Here is a 16611-nt window from a genome sequence, read left to right as displayed (position 1 = left end):
ATTCACTAACACACTGAGAAGCCTTGAAAGTCTTTGGAAGATAGCGCGGTAAGTACCTGGCATGGCTATTGCACAGATTCTCTTCACTGCTCTCTCCCTGGATTCCTGCACTGAAGGAATTATTCTGTATCATGGATTGAAAGTCATAGCCCTTTCAAGGGGCGGGATTCTCCGACACCCCGCCGGGTCGGAGAATCGCCGGGGGCTGGCGTGAATGCCGCCCCCGCCGGTTGCCGAATTCTCCAGCACCGGATATTCGGCGGTGGCGGGAATCGTGTCGCACCGGTTGGTGGGCCCCCCCCCCCGGCGATTCACCGGCCCGCGATGGGCCGAAGTCCCGCCGCTGTCAACCCACGCCAGCCGGCGTGGATTGAATCACCTTTGGGACGGCGGGACACGGCGGCGCAGGCGGGCCGGGGGGGGGGGGGGGTGCGCGGGGGGATCTGGCCCCGGGGGGTGCCCCTACGGTGGCCTGGCCCGCGATCGGGGCCCACCGATCCGCGGGCGGGCCTGTGCCATGGGGGCACTCTTTTCCTTCCGCCTTCGCCATGGTCTCCACCATGGCGGAGGCAGAAGAGACCCCCTCCACTGCGCATGGGCGGGGAAGCCGTGAGCGGCCGCTGACGCTCCCCCGCATGCGCTGCCTGGCAAAGTCAGTTTTGCGCCAGCTGGCGGGGCGGAAATCAGTCCGGCGCGGGCCTAGCCCCTCAAGGTGAGGGCTCGGCCACTCAAGATGCGGAGACTTCCGCACCTTTGGGGCGGCTCGATGCCGCACCGATTCACGCCATTTTTGGCACCGGTCGGCGGACATCGCGCCGATTACGGAGAATCCCGCCCAAGGTGTGTAGCTAAGTAGGTACTTTTCAGTCTGACCCGCGGAGAACACAAGGGTTCTGACATTGGTCAGAGGTTTTGGGCCAATATTAATTATTTTGACATTAAATTTGTTGTCTCAAAGAACAATAAGCAATTTGCCAGTCTCATTAATCAGTAAACATCATTTGCCCAGAAAGCTGATAAATCTTTAGTCCTCCGGGCAGGGTTAGCTGACATTTGGGTCGCCCAGCCGCGTGTTTCTCAGCGGCGTGCCGTTTGCTGGTGGCGAGATTTTCCACTCTTGCTGCTTATCAATGGGATTTCCCATTGGAGCCACCCCACGCTGCCAGTGTGCATTGCCGGTGAGAATCCCAACAGCCCGAAAATTCGGGTCTTGGTCTCTCCCCTGGCTGTGAATGCAAAGAGATAACAAAGGGCAGCATGGTAGCACTGTGGCCTCACAGTGCCAGGGTCCCAGGTTCGATTCCCCGCTGGGTCACTGTCTGTGCGGAGTCTCCACGTTCTCCCCGTGTCTGCGTGGGTTTCCTCCGGGTGCTCCGGTTTCCTCCCACAGTCCAAAGACGTGCAGGTTAAGTTGATTGGTCATGCTAAATTGCCCTTAGTGTCCAAAAAAGATTAGGAGGGGTTATTGCGTTACAGAGATAGGGTGGAAGTGAGGGCTTAAGTGGCTCGGTGCAGACTCGATGGACCGAATGGCCTCCTTCTGCATTGTATGTTCTATGTTCTAAAGGGAGAGAGATATACACACTGCCAGGCTTAAAAAAAGATCAAACTGCCAGGGCTGGATATTCACAGCAACTCAGGTGAGGATGAAGATAGTTAGAAGTTTTTGTTTTAAAGTTGTCAAGCCAAACCCTAGTATTGCTTGAATACAATAGTATTACATAAGAACATTCCAGACAATGAAAATCCTGCTCTCTGAGCAGCTCACAGCAATATTAAATCACATCATAGCTGAATGTGGTACAGCTATGAAGCACATCTACTCTTGATTATCGGTGCCATGTGTACAGTTGTATGCTATCAATCTCCTCCCATACTTGAAATGGTACAGGGAGCCAAATTATCTTGGCAATTGGGTGAAATTCTGGGCCACACTGATTTGCATGGAAATGCAGGAGCAATGACTGAAGGTCACGTCCTCAAAGCCAGTCCTGAAAGCAGTCGTCAAACTTTCTCTCAGTCATCATGCGTTTGCAGTTCCATACTTCAAAGATTCATATTCTGCACTCATTTTCAGGTATAAAACCTTGGGGGTGCACTCTTGGACACTGCCAGAATGTCCCGATTTATGGACACAGACAGCATAGGAATACCAGGATGACTTGCACTGTCTGCTTGCATCATTCGGAAGAAGGAACTGATGTCAATTGCACTAATAGGCAGGCATGTTCCTCCCCGATGTAACTTTTGTGGCATTCATATATTCAGGATAACAATCATCAAATACACTCTCAAAGAGCCAGTTTCAACATGTTTATTTAGTAATAACTTTGTATTCCAAATTCTATTTCTGTAACAGTTTAAATTGCATATTATAATTTATACTGTATACTGCATTACAAGAATGGGCGCTGTGTGTCAGCACGGTTCAGTCCGCCTTGCATAAAGTGTCTAGATCACCTTTATCTGATCTTGTTAAAATTCTTCCTAGGCAGTTGGTCGGGTGTGAAGCAAACCAAAAGGTACCCATTAAAATGCATCTGCTGTAAAAAATACTGAGATATGTACATATAAATAAACGATGAAAAGGAAGATAATGGGGTTAGATAACCAGCTCATTCAAATAAAATCAGATATATACAAGTTTACAGCTTCCTTTTATTATCTACAATCTAGAGCTCCATGGCTAGCATTGCAGATCTATCCAGCATTGCTTAGCAGGTAATGGCCTGGTTTTTCTGCTTGGAAATAATTAAGAAACTCAAAAAAATGACAACAAAAAAATCTGATCGCCTAAGTGTCAAATGTGTACATTGTTTTGGATTGTGTGTTTCATTTGGTTGGGTTTCTGTTGCACGTTGTATCGAGAAACAAACTTTTCAACTGAATTGGGAGATGGCTCGCCCCCCCTCGGGACTGCTGCAAATTGTTTTCTGCATTCAGAGGGAGGATTTGAAAGATTGGAACAGTGAGCAGATGTGTACCAGTAATGGTTGGAGAGGCACAGCTATTAGGTCGATAATTATCCACTGACCCCGCCAGTTCAGCAGACTGAACCCTGAAATGCAAACTGCAACCCTGGGCCCACTGTATTGAACATTTTGACACAGGTCTATAGCTGAAACAGCATCTCATCTTTTCTCTCCGAGTTGCTGATGAACTTGCTGCATATTTTCAGCATCTTGTCTTGTTACTTTAGTTGCTAGCATTTACAATTTTGTTTTACCGAATGTGAGCTACTTTTGGCAGTGGCGAATCGCCACTGTATAGACCTGCACTAGCAGTCCTGGCTAATAAACTGGATTTGGAAATTAGCCTCAGTAACCCATGAATGAGTTACTGTTGCCGATAGGGTCAAAATGTGGGAAGTTAACCATGGTACGTTCCCAATAACATGATGAGCGTGAAACCTCCTGGGCGGAATTCTCTGGTCCACCAGCCGCGTTTTCCACGGCGGCACACCCTCACCGGCAGCGGGATTCTACATTCTGGCTGCATGACAATGGGATTTCCTATTGTGTGGGCGCGCTGCCGGCACAACAGAGAATCCCGTGGCGGAGATTTCAGCCCCCCATTTTTCAATGAGGTCTTACTTTCGGCCAGCTGCAGTAGCATGACAGAAGCTCAAATCTGCTGCCCCCTCCCTGGTGTGAAACAAATGTTTTAAATCGGGAATGGAAAATCTCTGCTAATTGTCAAAAAATTGTTATTGTCATAAAAATTTACAAGTAACACATGTAACATAGAATTTACAGTGCAGAATGAGGCCATTCGGCCCATCGAGTCTGCACCGGCTCTTGGAAAGAGCACCCTACCCAAGGTCCACACCTCCACCCTATCCCCATCACCCAGTAACCCCACCCAACACTCAGGGCAATTTTGGACACTAAGGGCAATTTAGCATGGCCAATCCACCTAACCTGTGCATCTTTGGACTGTGGGAGGAAACCGGAGCACCCGGAGGAAACCCACGCACACACGGGGAGAATGTGCAGACTCTGCACAGACAGTGACCCAAGCCGGGAATTGAACCTTGGACACTGGAGCTGTGAAGCTATTGTGCTAACCACAATGCTACCGTGCTGCCCACGTGTGTGTGTACATTTCTTCGCTAAAGAGATGGGGGTGGGATTCTCCGTCCGTTCGCTGGTGACGGGGTTCTCTGGTCCTGCCGGCAGCGCACCCCCGCCCGTGGGTTTCCCGGCAGCATGAGGTGCTTTCAATGGGAATTCCCATTGACAAGCCACAGAAGCAGAGAATTCTCCGTCCTCACTAGCAGCGGTAGAATATATTCAAGAGGCGGCTAGATATAGCACTTGAGGAGAATGGGGTTAAAGGCTATGGGGAGAAAGCAGGATTAGGCTATTGAGTTGGATGATCAGCCATGATCGCGATGAATGGCAGAGCAGGCTCGAAGGGCCAAAAGGATCCTCCTGCTCCTATCTTCTATGTATCTATGTATGGAATCGAAATGGAGGATCTCGGCTCGTGTCATCTCTGACCATTAATGTGTTACAAAGAGGCCTCAAAACACCACAAAATGGACTGTTTGTTTGGTAGATTTCACATCTTAGCAGAGAATTATTCTTAAAATCACATCTTCCTTTTATTTCAACAATCTTTTTCATTCAAGACCTCCCCCTCCCCCCCGATATCGAATATTTGCAGAATTTCCTGGGCTCTGTAAAACATGTCAGATCAATATCTGAATATAAATGGAGCGAGACAGCAATCACAGTGCAGCTACTGATTTGAAGCCAACCAATGGAGTAATGCTGCAGACTGACCTCAGACTGACAGGCAAAGGTGCAGTCACAATAGAGCTCTCCATAAATGTGTCAATTCCATTCGCTGGGACACTGATTTCCAAGGCTAGAAAAATTGGTGGGCGCTTCCACTTTATTATAATAATAATCTTTATTGTCTCAAGTAGGCTTACATTAACACTGCAATGGAATTACTGTGAAAAGCCCCTAGTCGCCACACTCCGGCGCCTGTTCGGGTACACAGAGGGAGAATTCACAATGTCCAATTCACCTAAAGGCACGTCTTTCGGGACTTGTGGGAGGAAACAGGTGCACCCGGAGGAAACCCATGCAGACATGAGAACGTGCAGACTCCGCACAGACAGTGACCCAAGGTGGGAATCGAACCTGGGACCCTGGCGCTGTGAAGCATTAGTGCTAACCACGGTCCTACTGTGTAGCAGTTTATTCCTGTGTTATACAAATGTTGAAAGTGAAACAGCTTTATTCTGAGACGGAGGTAACTCAAAGCAGTATGAGTATTTTAAAATAAATTTAGAGTGCCCAATTCTTTTTCTTCCAATTAAGGGGCAATTTAGTGTGGTCAATTCATCTAGCCTGCACATCTTTCCTTTTGGGTTGTGGGAGTGAGAGCCACGCAGATACAGGGGGAACGTGCAAACTCCACATGGAGAGTGACCGAGAGCCAGGATCGAACCTGGGTCCTCAGTGACGTGAGGCAGCAGTGCTAACCACTGCGCAACTATGCTGCCCCTAAAGTAGTATGAGTTGACCTCCGGCTTGAGAGAAGTCTGGAGTTACTCTGTCATTTGCTTGCATTGATGCATCCCTGAAACTGCTTTTCACTGATATGAAAAGCAAGTTTAAATGCACGTTAACCAGAGTATTTTTGAAAGAGAAATCTAGATGAACAGTCGCTAATACATTTGCGATTGTGGTTTATCTGTCCTTCGCACAAATTCCAAAATGTTTTAATGAGATTCGTTTAAATACATATCTCCAGGAATAGTGTCGTCATTAGGGACAAAGTTAAGTTGCAATTTTATCCCATTGTGATGCATGCTGGGAAATGTGACCACATCTCTTGTTGAGCACGGACTCTCTGGAACACATCTGCAAGTGCTTTCTGGTGGCATAGGGAGGGCAGCATGGGGTGCATTGAAGTAAAACTGTGGGCTCAGTTTAAAAGCTCCAACAGAAATATTTATTATGATTGGTATCTCTCCAATTGTAAAGTGCAACAGCAGGTTTAGACTAAATACATGAGGAAACTTCTCATTCCGTACACAGATAGTCCTTTATAAATAGTCTCTGCTCTCAGCAACTCTCCTTAAAAAGGTAAAAGCCAAAAGAAAAATAAAGTATAACTCTATAATAGCAGCGATTCAAATGTAGAATTGTGACAGGAAAGTAGATCTCTGATTAGAGATGAAAACAAAATGAAGTGTTTTCAAAAAATAAACTCACGGCAGGAATCATTCAGTGGGGCTGAAACCATGCGGGACCGCCTAAACAAATTATCTAGGAGAGGTTTCAAAACCTGACCTCTGATGTTCTGGAGCAGAACCAAAAACATTGACAGGAAGAGAACAATTACCGGGATGGATCCAACTTTAACCTCCTCCACATTAATCCAAGTTATTACTTGCAGAAATCTTTCTACTTCACTAAGGTGTTGTGTCTGAGAGCCATCTTAGCTCTGCGGTTTTACATCAAGATCAGAGGCGCAGCTTCCTGAAGGACTAAAGAAATAATCGGTCATGGGTTTAAAATAATGTCCATTTAACAAAAGTATGTTTACAAAGATGGTAAAAAATATAACTAAAATTTGGGTTTTATATTGATTAATTTTACAAATGTTTTATATGCAATGAGCATCCAGCAAAAAATGTTTTCTTAGGGATCGGCTTTGAGACTTGGGAATGATATTTAGGATTGGTTCACCGATGGATTACACAGGGATTCCCAGGATGAAAAGACCATTATGGTCTTTCAGACAGGACCCAGAGTTCAGAAAATGTTCACACACTACACTACCTCTCACAAAGTTAAAACCTTCACAAGAATGTCACAGCACAATACTTTAAACAGGGTAGCAGAACCTTGGATTAAGCCACTATGACTTTTGTCAGGTACATATATATATTAGGCTATTGAGTTGGATGATCAGCCATGATCGTGATGAATGGCGAAGCAGGCTCGAAGAGCCAAAAGGCCTCCTTCTGCTCCTATCTTCTATGTATCTATAATACTGTCAGGTGCAGTGTCAGGCTCCCCATTTGCACAGGTTCTGATCCAGCTGGAGTGCTGAACTTCCTGAGCACATGCACCTCCAGGTCTGGTTTGAGTGTCAGGTACACAGGCATCTGATCTAACTACACTGTAAGGCTCTACAACTGCAAAGAGAGCACACATCTTACTGTGGTGACAGTTTCCCTGACTGCTTTAGGCTCTGGATTCCATCACAGTTCCAAGCTGTCTGATTAGAGGGGTTCTGGATCTGGCTGCAGTCTTGGCTACTAAATTAAATATGGCTTCAGGTCTGACTGTTGGGCCAGGCTCCAACAAATGCAATCAGATTATGCATTGAAGCCGTGAATTGGAACAGCAACAATTCTTGCACCAATTGCTGCAAGTACATTATCTGCTGTTTATATGGCACTTTATTCAGTTTCCCACCTGATATACTGGAACGTAGTATGTACATAGAAGCTCTTCTTGTGCAACAAGCAGAATATAACAAGAACAGAGGCAGCCATGCTCATGGTCGAAGCATTCCAACTGAACATGGACCAAAGACCCTGAAGACATTGACAAAAGGAAAAGGGAAAGGGTTGGCAAAGTAGAGTTAACAACGAGCAATTCATGCCTGCACTAAAACACTTAGTCATGCAGTGTTTTGTTTAAATACAGTTCTCTATTTATTTACACACACAAAAAAACAAAAGGCTACGAAATGATCAAGGACGGGAACAGCATTAGTCAAATAGCCAATGATTTACATTTTAGTTGCTATGTAGGTAAATGAAGCAGCCAATTTGTGCAACTGAGGGTTAAAAAGTTGCTCAGAACACAGAAGATTTTTCCGAGGATCTTTTACATCCACATGAACAAGAAGACAAGGGATTTGATGAAAGGTCATCAACCTGAAACACTAACCCCGAACCTCTCTCCAAAGATGCTGGCAGACCTACGGAGTGCTCCCAACATTTCCTGTTTTCAATTTCAGGTTTCCAGCACCCGTGGTGATTTGCTTTCGAACAAGGGTTCGGTTTAGCTGCCATCTCCAGCAACACATCAAACCCTCAGAGCCAACATATGTTGTAGCGGCCTTGACCACATAACTCTCTCATGCTGAGGCAAGAAGGCCACCTCTGAACCAAGTTGGCATACGTGAAAGTAAGTAATGGGCATATCAAGTGGGCAAAAAGCATCAACGTTTTCAGGGCAGTTAGGAGCTGAAGACGGTGAAGTGCTTCAGCCATTTCCAGCATTCATCCTTCCAAGTCAAAAGTGAAAATCTGTTTGCAACTTGAAAGTAAGACAATATGATCTATTTCTCGTGTGTGACGTGCTTCGAAATGTTAACATGCTTGCTGTAGTTTCTCCTTCTACACTTTCAACCCGATTATATACAGTTACCATGCCAACACTGCAAATTGGTTCTCCGTCAGTGACCAATCAGTCTGGAAAAAGCACATGGACATAGAAGCTAGGAGATGAGCACAAGTGTCGGTGTGAATGGGTAGAAGATGTGGGGAAACAGGAAGTGGCATTGCATATGCAATGCTCTCATACTGGATACAATCTTCAAACAGAAAAGACAAAAGATGCATTTACATTCTGTTTCAGTGCAATTTGGGTTCTGGGAGAGCAATGTCCAAATAACCTTCTTGCTGTTGGTCTCCTGCAAACCAATTGGATCAACAGATGAAGTAGTTTCAATGGAAAACCTGGAAGCCCATGAATACATGGTTTCCATTGTCACTGAAAAAGAGAACTCGGCTGGTTTATACTGAGGTTCGATACAATATATTACAACAATATAAAAACACTTTGAGAACTGCATCAGCAATCCTGTTCATCATTGTTACTTCTCTTCTTTAACAAAAATCCAAGTAATAAAAGCAATTCACGTTAAGATAGCACCTTTAACGTACTGAGACGCACCAAGGCACTTCAGAAAAGGCAGGAGGAAGGACAGAAGTGGACATCAGGAAGGAGATGAGGGTCAGAGGTGATCAAAGTTGTGGTCAAAGAGGTAGATTTTCAGGAGTCTTCGAAAAGTGGAGCGGGATATGCAGCAAAGCAGAATGGCTTGACAAGAGTGGCTTAAAGTTTTGAAACCCATGGTGGAGGAGAGTAAGGAGGGACATACTTTTAACAGAGTAATGTTTAGTGTCCAAGGGCTAGAAGGATGGGGGGGGAAGGGGGAGGGATGGGCATGGTAGCAAGGGTTGTGCCATATTCTGCATTTGTAAACAAGTATTTTGGATTTAGGGAAAATTAGAAGCTAATGGATATCACCAAGGATAGAGGCGGCAGTGCGATGACGATAGGTGACTGGGATTAAGTACGGAAGGGTGTGTAGGTCCCAGAATTTTAAACAAGTTTAATTTTGTTCAGGGTAAATCTCAGGAGACTGTTAAGTATTTTGGAAAAATTGAGTCAAGGGGCATGTATGCGGGTTCCAGAGGAGATAGAAGCAAAGTTGAGGCAGAGCCAAACAGTATTGTGGAGCTGGAACTTAACAATTGATGTAACGTTGTATTTGAAACTTAGCTCTGGGTCAAAAGATCTCCTTGAGGTTGTGCATATAAAACTTTCATAGGATATAAATGGCACGTGAACCTTTACAAAAAAAATCAAAAAGAGAAAATATCATTAACATTGCAATACACTGAAACAACCTACAGTGATCGATCTCGCTGATGCTAAATCCTTTGCAGGAAAAGCACCAGGTGATAATGGATTGGTACTGGAGTGATGGGACAAGCTGACAAAGATACTGTAATGCTGCCCCCTGGTGCACACTACACAAGATCCACCTGCATGGAGAGTCTGCGAATATTATTGAACACACAATGAAAGTATAAACGGCTGTAACATTGAATAAGCAGGGCAGTAACTCTATGGTTGTTGCATCCATCACTCTTTTTCTTTTGTTGTTTACTTTGGAAATTGTATTACTTAGTCTTTCCCTTGAATTTGATGGCACAACCATGAAGAGTCAATTTAGCAGACACACTAATGTTTTTAGGCTTGTAAGTTTTAGGTAGTTCTGTCCTTTCATCCCTCCCCGATACGGATACACACGCACGCACGTGCCGTGCACACACACAATCATTTGTTAAGTTTGCCATCAATCTGGCAGATTTCCCCAGGCTGGTTTAGCACAGTGGGCTAAACAGTTGGCTTGTAAAGCAGAACAAGGCCAGCAGCGCAGGTTCAATTCCTGTACCAGCCTCCCCGAACAGGCGCCGGAATGTGGCGACTGGGGGCGTTTTACAGTAACTTCACTTGAAGCCTATTTGTGACAATAAGCGATTTTCATTTCATTTCAGTTTCTGAGGCAAACTGGAGTTACTAAAAGAGGGTTGAAAATTTGTTATTTTATGCAGGGTCCAAAATAGATGGAAGGGCAGAGGATGCAATGGGTTAGAGAAGGGAACAGTATCATGGATGCAATTCCATGATTTGTTGTGTTGTTTATAATAATTAATTGAAGATCTTAATTACTGATGCCATCGATTCGTAAGATATAGAAATGCATTTCTAGTTTTAAAAATGGACTGTTTGGGTGGGTGAACTGTGAGGAGGATACAGAGATCCTTCAGTGTGATTTGGACAAGTTGAGTGAGTGGACAAATGAATGGCAGATGCAGTATAATCTGGATAAATGTGAGGTTATCCAATTTGCTAGCAGAAATGGGAAGGCAGATTATTATCTGAATGGCCATAAATTAGGAGAGGAATGTGCAACGAAACTTGGGTGTCCTCGTACACCAATCGCTGAAGGTAAGCATGCAGGTGCAGCAGATGGGACAGAAGGCAAATGGTATGTTGGCCTTTATAGCGAGAGGATTAGAGTACAGGTGCAGGGATGTCTTGCTGCAGTTATACAGGGCCTGGGGAGGCCCCACATGACATATTGTGTACCTGGGATGGCAGGACTGACTCAGTTAGGATTGTATTCGCTTGAGTTCAGAAGGATGGTGGGAGATCTCATAGAAACCTAAAAAATTCTAACAGGCCTAGACATGGTAGATGCAGGATGTTCTAGATGCTGGGGGTATCCAGAACCAAGGGACATGGTCTGAGGATATGGGGTAGACAGTTAGGACAGAGATGAGGAGAAATTTCTTCACCCACTGAGTGTTGAGTGTGTGGAATTTGCTACCACAGGAAGTAGTTTTTGAGAAGGAGTTAGATATAGCTATGGAGGGGGACGGGATCAAAGAATATGGGGGTAGATGGGACCAGGCTATTGAGTTGGATGATCAGTCATGATCAGAATGAAAGGCAGAGTAGGCTTGAAGGGCCGAATGGCCTCCTCCTGCTCCTATTTTTTATGTTCTATGTTTCTAAAACAGGACGGCTCATGACCCTCATTCATACTTTAAAAAAAATAAATTTAGAGTACCCAATTAATTTTTTCCAATTAAGGTGCAATTTAGCGTGGCCCGTCCGCCTAGCCTGCACATCTTTGGGTCATGCGGGTGAAACCCAGGCAATCAGGGGGAGAATGTGCAAATTCCACACGGACAGTGACCCAGAGCCGGGATCAAATCTGGGACCTCGGTGCCGTGAGGCAGCAGTGCTAACCACTGTGCCACCATGCTGTCCTTATACATTCATACTTTAACACCATGTCAAAGGTTCCATCTCTTAGCATCTGGCCTCCTGCGCAACAGCCTTGACTTGAATCCCAGTCTTTTCTGACGGGCATGCTCATGCAGCAGAGGTCTCACAAATGTACCTGAGGCAGCAAACAACCACGAGGAACGTCTCCCAAACCAGTGAGGTGCATTAAAAAAAAGGGCCTGTTCGATGCACAGATATTGAACGTACAGAAACCTGCACAGCTGGATGGAATTATTGAGTAGTTAAACATTGAACAGAGGCTGGTAGAATGCGATTATAGCCAGTCGGTGGAGAATTGTTTGCAAGCAATAATATGAAGTTCATGGCAAGACATTCCCCTATTTGGATTTCACCTGTTCCGTTTTTGTTGAAAGGTCTCACCAATGCCTCCTGTTGCCTGAGTCACAGGGTGTTTGCTGATTGTGGTTAGAAGCCTTCACGGGAAGCTCTCTGATATGAATGGGGGTTACAGCTGTTTCCCATTGTTGCTGCAAGATGTCAGCACGGCATCAAAAATAGTGCTGAACACGGCACTCATTTAAAAAACAATTCACGTTCAATAAAAATTGGGTGCAACCTAAAACTGACAAGCCTAGTTTATTTTGTTTTTCCAACAAATATCTCTGACTGCAGATTGATATTCCAATGTGACTTTTGACATTTATAAATTGTTATCAACCATTAAATGACTAAGAAAGGAGGCAAAATGCCACTTTTTGATTCAATAAAAATATGACATTTTTACACAGTAGTTTTTTTTTTGCTTTTTTTCCCCTTTAACAGTATAAAACGTTTAGTACTGTTCACGCGACACACAGGTTCAGTTTACAAACGGTGCATGTCCAACACAATACATGCTAGTCCCACAAGCTCACATGGGCAATGCAAAATCCTGTGACCGGTTGGGGCCATTTCAGCACTTTGAGGTGGGAAAGAATTTTCTGGGAGAGAGGAATTTATAACCGTTGCCAGATGGGAATCTCAACGGACGTGCCTCCCTCTGAATGCTACTTGGTGGCTGGATTGTTTCTGCTGGCTTACTGGTCTCCTGGTAACCACCACACCCATTCGGGGCTTTCTTGTCTGTGAACGGAAGCTTGGAAAACTCCTTGAGCTCAAGTTTGTCTTCCTTTCCTTCCTTCTTGCTGCGCCTGGCTGGAGAAAGATTCAAATAACTTAGAGCGTCAGATTTGGGACCCATGAGAGCAGGGTTGGATCGCAGCGCTCGGACAGGCCTAGACGAAGGTTGTGTAGCACTAGTCCAAAAGGTTTTGAGGTTGTGGACGGCCTTGACCTTCTCGTCAATGGCTGTCATTTTCAATCTGCTCAGGTCCGGGAAGTCAGCTGGGCTAGAGCGTGCTGAGCCTGCAGATGAGTATGAGAGGGCGGGAGAAGGGTTACTCCCAGCTGGAGACTGGTGGCCTGAGCTTGGAGACCTGGAAATGTGAGCACTGTAAGGGGAGCTGGGATATTTGATCTTAATTGGCGACTGATCAGATGAGGAACCAGGAGATTGACGTAAATCTGCAACAGGCGAAGGTGGTGCTGTGTTCTGTCTGCTATCGCCCCCTTTAGAATAGCAGTCTACTGCTGATTGACCTACCTCGGTGATATCACTGGTAGGAGTGTTGTTTCCTGAGTTCACCTTCTGAAGCGATGAGCTCCGTGTTGGAGGCTTTGGTTTTGTGGTAATTGGGGAAGACTGCTTTTTCTGGCCACTGCCACTCAGTGGTCTACTGAAAGCACTTGTATCGGAAGATTTAAAAAATGAAGAGCCAACATGCCCTGTTATGCCATAGTCAACATCAGCAGAGGCTGTTTTGCTTACTGGCCCACTACTTTGATACAGTTTTTCAACAGCGAGCAAGTGGCTTTGAGTCTCCTCCAAAATCTTTTGCGCCAGCTCCTGAGGATTGAGTTTAGTTGCATTCTCCTCTTGGGATTTGACCGTGCTGTCCGTTTCCGTACTGGACTGATCTGATTCGCCAGTGTCTGAACTCGGAAGTTTAATTTTGGATTCCACTTTCTGAAATGGTGAGTTTGGACTCGGAATGAGGGTTAATTTAACCGGAGAACTAGAAGCGCTAGCATTATCTCTCAATGTGTGGCTGTCTCCCAGATTATGGCAGTACTCTGCCTGCTCTGTAGTCCTCTCTTTGTCTGGTGAGGCAGACACACTGAGAGTGTCAGTGTAGACACTTAATGGCTCACTGCTAATAATGGAGAATCCATCATATTCTTCTTCATCTCTGCTTGTGTTGCTTGTCTGTGGAGAAGACCTACTTCGCAACATGGCGGCCTTGTGCGGGTAAATGTTCTTGGGCCTCTCGTAGTCCTGTCGCCCCCTTTGGAGCATTCCTTCACCAGTGATGTCCGTCTTGGAAGCAAAGCTCATACAGGAGGCAATGGAACTGAGGCTGTAGACAGAAATGGCGTCTGAAGCCATCGAATCGCCGTAGGTGGGAGAAAATGGTGGGTTTAGCTGTCCTGTTGGGTTGGAAACAGACTGAGAAGAGGATAGAGACTCCAGAGATGAAGAGCTGTCGAGACTGAGTCGCTTCGGCAGTTCTGTAGAATCTGGAATAGAGTAGAACATGCGAGTTAACCTTGGTATAAGAAAGTGGGATCGATAAGAAATGGTATTTTTTAGACTTGTATGGAAGGCAAATGGAATTAGTTGGCACAGCATTAATTCTCTCTCTCTGATAAAGGAACAAACAGTTATAAGGGGTCTGGGACCAAGACAAAGTAGAGATAAAGGTCACAAAGATTGCGCTCCCTGCATTGAGGTCACTGTACTCTACAAACATTCCTGAACTAATAGCAGAAAGCCTTCTGGCTCCCTGTGTATCCTATTATCTAGCACATGGCATCCAGAATGAGGTAAATGATAATGTGGCCTCAAGCTTAAGTGATGAGTGGGGTGGGGCGGGGAGGGGGGTGGTAATGGGAAATGACCATCGTGGATATCTGTCCTTTATCTTCATTGGTCAGAAGGCCTAGAATATGTGAGAGATATAGAGTAAACCATCGGTCTTTTTATATGTATATGGACAGGTGCTCAGAGGCATGGGGCAGACCGCGTTAGGCAGCTGCCTTCTTTAGATGGAAGACGGACCAGTTAAGATGAAGGGAGACCCAGGGAAGAGTTCTCTGTCATTTCAGCTAGAGAGAAGAATGCTGTCAACACAACCTGCTGGAATCAATACACTAACTATGTGTCAACCATTCCTTTGTCTTCTGGGATCAGTGAACCATTCTCAATTGTCCTGGATTGTGTGCTCTTCCTGTCTATTCAGCTGATGCATTGTATCTAAACTGTTGCTTCTTAATAAACTACTTTAAAATTACTCATAAATAATCGACTGCCTTTCTTAGGTACCTGTGATTCCTAAACCCAAAATCTTACAATGCAATGTATATATTTGTCAGTATCCCCTTTCCACCCATTCTGTTCTTTTTGTAACAGCAACTCCACCCCACATGCCCATAACCCCTTCCCAAAGTTCCAACATTGGCAGACATTTGCCCCATAACTTAGAATTTCCTTTTTAAAACCTCCCTGACTTTCCAGCTCTCCCTCCTCCCAATCGAGCCTCTTACAAACTCAGTCCTTTGACCAATATTTTGGCTATCCCTTCAAGTTTCACCTTCTTTGGCTCAGCATCCTTTATTTTCCTTTCACCTTTGTGACATGCTTGGGACATTGTTCCACTTTAAAAGCACTATTCAAATGCAAATGGTTGTTATTGATTCAGCAGAGAAACTGCTTTGCAGAACACGGGTTACTGGCATAACAAGGGTTCATGTGGGACTGGGAAATTGGACCGTCCACAATTTTACGTAAAGAGACACATGACCTGAAATTAGGGTCAGCTGTGGACTGGACTAAGACCTGTGTGGAAGCAAGCATGGAGTTAGCTCATGGTTTATTCAAATGACCTGACCCTGTAAAATTGCACACAATGTTGTGGGCTCACTTTTCCCTGGCAGCCAGCCTTCCAAGCACAGATTTTATTTATCACAATCCGTGTCAATTGAGAATGGGTCACTGACCCCAGAAGACAAAGGACTGGTTGGCACGTAGTTAGTGTGTTGATTTCAGGGGATTGTGATGACAGCATTCTTCTCTCGAGCTGAAATCAAATGTGGTCTGACGAGGGCAAACTGGTGGACTGTAAAACGTTACCATCACTTCTGTGGGGATGTATTCTATTATGCCACCTATATAAAGTCACATTGCACAGTGTCTATAATTTCCTGATGCATTTTCACTGCTAAATAGGAGATTTGCCCATAAGATTTAAATGTGACTGTTTAAAGTTTGCCTCATATTGAATGCTCAGTCTGATCAGCACCATTGGACAGGCTGAAAACTGGCAAAGCATTTCCACAAACATCAGGTGGTGTCCCTCACACAGTCCTTGGCACACACACACACACACACACACACACACACTTGCAGCAGCTGCTTTAGTGAGCCCCTGGCAGAGAGACCTGGAACGGGCCACTCACAAAAGTTAAGAAATCAGGAGAAAAGAACTGAAAAAACAAACACATTAATAAGCAAATTTACATCAAAATAATGCAGATGAAAAATCGATTGCAAGCATCAGGAGCAACCGCGCACATTAATAAACAACATGACAAAATACATTTGCATATTTCTGTGGATGTCCAAGTACACACTTCAAATATAATTCAAAACATTCAATGTCACCCCATCTAATTCCGCAGACACCTTCTTGCTTAATTTATTTAGGAGCCAGTTACTCATGTTGTCGAACTGAATGAACTGCACACAAACAAAACTGCAGTTCATATAATGCACTATGCAGCCCTCTTTTCACCCATTTCTGTTGTTTACAGAAATCAGATTATAATTAATTATATAAAATAAATAAATAACATCCTTCCATGGGTGCACAGTCTTCCGGAGATTACATTTATGAATCTATTTTCCATTAAAACTAATATTGCT

The 16611-nt window shown here is 44.8% G+C and overlaps 1 protein-coding gene across 6 annotated transcripts in view; it reads right to left on the bottom strand.

Moving 5' to 3' along the window:
* Positions 1 to 2299: 2299 nt before the first annotated feature.
* The window catches only part of ttc28 (tetratricopeptide repeat domain 28), a 1212158-nt gene continuing 1197846 nt past the window's right edge, over positions 2300 to 16611 (bottom strand). For all 6 annotated transcript variants that reach the window (XM_072489716.1, XM_072489732.1, XM_072489724.1 and 3 more), the window contains one exon: positions 2300 to 14207. In XM_072489716.1, the coding sequence (XP_072345817.1) occupies positions 12544 to 14207 (1664 nt within the window). In that variant the 3' untranslated portion in view covers positions 2300 to 12543. The remainder of the gene's footprint in view (positions 14208 to 16611) is intronic.

The sequence above is a fragment of the Scyliorhinus torazame genome, chromosome 1, assembly GCF_047496885.1.
Source record: "Scyliorhinus torazame isolate Kashiwa2021f chromosome 1, sScyTor2.1, whole genome shotgun sequence".
NCBI classification, from domain to species: Eukaryota; Metazoa; Chordata; class Chondrichthyes; order Carcharhiniformes; family Scyliorhinidae; genus Scyliorhinus; species Scyliorhinus torazame.
This window is presented reverse-complemented; position numbering and strand designations above follow the sequence as displayed.